Source organism: Poecilia reticulata, linkage group LG2, assembly GCF_000633615.1.
Source record: "Poecilia reticulata strain Guanapo linkage group LG2, Guppy_female_1.0+MT, whole genome shotgun sequence".
Lineage (NCBI taxonomy): Eukaryota > Metazoa > Chordata > Actinopteri > Cyprinodontiformes > Poeciliidae > Poecilia > Poecilia reticulata.
This window is the reverse complement of record NC_024332.1, coordinates 40,221,989-40,225,923: the sequence shown is the minus strand read 5'-3', so window position 1 is coordinate 40,225,923 and position 3,935 is coordinate 40,221,989. Positions and strand designations below refer to the sequence as shown.

Genomic DNA, 3,935 nt, shown 5'->3' with positions numbered 1-3,935 from the left:
GAGACAATATTCCAAAGTAAAATGTCCTGGATGACACCATCAGTTGTTGGCAAGCACTGCTTGCTCATTTGCTTCTGCAGCTCCCTTTTAAATCTCTGTTTGGTTGTATGGTTAGAAATCTGGGCAGAAATGCTCTAGTTGGGGGTACTATGCTYGCCTGTTATGATCAATGGAAGGGGTGATTTCAACTTCCTCCTTCTCTGTCTGCTCTTTGGTTCCACCTTGCATCCATTAAGTTTCTTTTTCAACTTATGTGAGACTAAGGGGTCATACTCCAGGWCAGGTGTTATTTAAACTTTTGAGGTGCTAATCAGTTACCATTTTTTGCCATGGTTACGCATCATAACAACTGTAACGAAAGTTTAAAAAAAAAAGTAAGAACAAAAAGTCCTTTTACTTGACTTTCTTAAATCAAATCTTCTATTGCAACGTTTCTTGCGGTTCAGGCAGCTCAACGTAAATCTGCATTACCCAACAGTCCAGCTGTAATAAGCTGCTGAGCATCAGGGTTGCCACCTTGACATGGGTAAACAGCCCAGACTAATTTAGCTGACTTATTACCGAGACTGCCATACTCAGTGTTAGAGTAGCAGTTATCCATCTGCGGACTAAGTAGTTTATCCTYGCCAGGGTCCAGGTTGTGCCTATAGCAACTGGGTAACGTCGCTAAACGGAGAGCTAAAGCAACACGCAGATGACTCCACGGGGAACTTAACAGTTAAATGCTTCCAAATAAACGTTAGCAACTGTTTGGTTAGAGATTGCAATGTCTTACTTGCTCTWCGTGCTACAATTGATACCTACCAGAGCGCTATCGCCGTTTAATGCRGGCTAACTGTTACGTTTAAGTTATTATTAGCCACCGAAGCCGTTTCTCTGTGAATTCGAATAAGACCAGTTAGCTAAAGACGCCGTGGTCGCTTCAAATATGACCAGCAACTGTGAATATGTCTTCACCGTTAGAGGCTCACCTCGCTGAAGATGTCGTGAAGGTACCGAAACGGCGGCCTGCTCAGCAGTTTTTCCGTCAGCGGGGGTTTCTTTATCACTTTTCCCAGCGTGTCCTGAGTCTTTTTCACCACCGCCGCGTTCATGGCAGCGGTGGAAAGCGTACTTCCAGCAACGAAATTGAAGCAAAAACTAATCCGAACAAAAATACTTGGCGGCGGCGACTCCTTGGCCCGGTTGCTATGTCAATACACAGAAATCCCACAGTGCATCGCTACTATGAAAAGTGCGCATGCGTAAAGCGCTTACGCTCGCAATGTATTCTATCTCTATGGCAACAGCTAACAGCTAACTAACTAGGTTTTAGTGATGACCAAAATGTTTTGCAGCGGCACAAGTGTTGGGGTTTTACCGCATTTTTGCGGCAGCAGGTTTTGTGGGGATTATTTATATCAATTTTAGACTGCTATACAAAAAGACCAGATGCATATTAACTTACTGTAGAGAATTTTATTAAACTAAACTATTTTTCTTAACATTATTTATACTTATGGCCTGGGAAAAAAAATTGCACATCTTTTTTTCAGTAAAGTTACATCACAAAAGACTGTACCAGAAAAAAAGATGCAGCCATTATAGTTATAGGTTTTACAACACATGAGTGTCTGTAGGGCCTCCTGAAAGTGAGTCCTGTTAATGTTGCATAGCATGTGGGCCGTTTGGAAAAGAGCAAACTGTCCTAAAACATCAGGCATCCAGATTCCTAGTTCCAACGTAAAAGGGGCTAAAAAGAGGAGAAATTTTCCTTTCTATTACAGAGTTTGATAAAAGGTTATGTGTCAAATCAGGTATAAAATATATTTATTGATTATTTAAAAAAAAAACTTTATAGTTAATTTTTTTAAGCAATTTAACTCAGTTTTTTTGATAATACAATAAAGAATGAAATATGGAAATGAAAATATGTTTTTCTACTTGATTGTATTTTTGCACTGCGACAGACTGGCGACCTGTCCAGGGTGAACCCCGCCTTTCGCCCCGAACGTTAGCTGGAGATGGGCTCCGGCATCCCTCCCAACCCCATTAAGGGACGAGGGTGTACAGAAAGAAAATGGATGGATGGATGGATGGATGGATGGATGGATGGATGGATGGATGGATGGATGGATGGATGGATGGATGGATGGATGGATGGATGGATTTTTGNTTGCTGCAAGGGAACAGCTCTACCAACTGTGCCACTGTGCAGCCCTATTTAGGTCACGTTATACTTATTCTGATTTAAAGATTTTTGTGACCATCAACTGGATTAACYCAAAATGTAAATGTTTGGTTTTAAAAAGAGGTTAATTTCTGACTAACTSAAAAAAAGTACTTAGAATAAATATGCATGAAGAATTATTGAAAACTTTGAATATAAAAAAATAAAGAATGGCATTTTAATRAATTGCTCGATAAACTTGATTCCTGGTAAAGTTTAGAACAACTAACACAACAGCATTAATTTAAGGTAAGGTGAGAAGSTGGTGCAGCCTCTACGCATCCWTTCCTAATCGAGGATCAACTTGCAAATGGCAGACCTGAGTTCTGACACCTCGATAAACACTCTGCGCTTCACTGCCAGGCCTTCTCACTCGTGTTTGGTTACTCAACACTCAGACAAATCGGTGAAACAGCAGGGGAATCTCAAACGTCCAAGTTTGCTCATMAAAACATTAAGTTAGCACTTAAACTGGCTCAAACTACATAAGTGCATAATRAAACCAAATACTATATTAGAAGTGGCTGAAAAACAGCCAAGAATAACCAGCTTACCTTGACACTATCTGACTTCATCTCATTTTCTTCATACAGGCCTTTCATAAAACCAGTGGTCCTGATAACCTGGAAGTTGAAAGAACAAAAAAGCTCAGATCACTTTATAACTGACAACATTTAGAGACTTTTATCTAAAACATCTTTTTGTCCRTCAATCAACATGTTCAGAGGAGAGACGATGATTAAGTCGGTAAAAGGATGCTGAGTTTGGAGCTCAGTGGAGGAGGCCGAGAGGAAGACCAAAAATGAGATTTATGGATGTGGTGAAACATAATAGGCACTTGGTGTGAGGGCGGAGAACGCAGACGATAGGACTATGGAGGATAGGACTAAYGGAGACTAATGACTCACTGTAGCGACCCAAAAGGGAATTAGAATCAACTGGTTTTTGGTCCCAAACACGTTTCTCAACATTGACCTTTTCATTTGTAGCAGTGAAAGCCACCTGACCATGTTCTGTCACAAAAAGGTTCAGAAACAGGCATAAAACATTTCAGTGGAATAACTGTTAAATTAGGGAAAATGATATAGAGCTACTAAAACACCATGGAGACACTGGCTAACTGATGGAGTTCCTCTATTGCACTTGGGACAAAAGAAAACAAATCTAAAGCACTTTGACCCAAGYAGCCCGTATCTCTCAAGTGGATRAAGAACAAATTATTCCTATAGTGAATGGTTGCCAAAGTATTAGATTTGAGAGAGAATAATAATTAAAATAAACATGTAATGTAAAAAAAATYATGCCTCTAAAATGGAAACGGGTTCAGGATATCCTGCCAATCAAAGTAAAGGAGGCACTTACACAAATGCTAACCTTAATCTAATATGCATGAACTTACAGTGAAATATAACACTATGTTACAGGTGAGGACCTCAAGAATGCAACTGACTTGGTTTATGTTAAATCATGTTACACATCATGTTAAAGAGGACTGTTCTTAATTTAGCTCCTATTAAGTACAGTCTGAATTTAAACATTGAAGTTGAGATGATATATGTCATGATRCACTCTCCAGTCTGTATAAACAACAATAAAAACATCTGTCACTTTGAGCCCAAAAGTAAAATTAGCTTTAAGGTGTACGGTCTAAAAGATACTAAAATCTTATGGCGGTCATTAACTGATCCTGGTCTTTAACTTACGAAATAATTGCCAAGCAGCTGTA

The 3,935-nt window shown here is 39.4% G+C and overlaps 1 protein-coding gene across 8 annotated transcripts in view; it reads right to left on the bottom strand.

Annotated features, from left to right (window-relative positions):
* traf3ip1 (TNF receptor-associated factor 3 interacting protein 1) overlaps positions 1-3,935 on the bottom strand; it is a 25,044-nt gene that overhangs the window by 19,846 nt on the left and 1,263 nt on the right. For all 8 annotated transcript variants that reach the window (XM_008402181.2, XM_017303522.1, XM_008402207.2 and 5 more), the window contains exon 2: positions 2,764-2,832. In XM_008402181.2, coding sequence (XP_008400403.1) covers positions 2,764-2,832 — 69 coding nt within the window. The remainder of the gene's footprint in view (positions 1-2,763; positions 2,833-3,935) is intronic.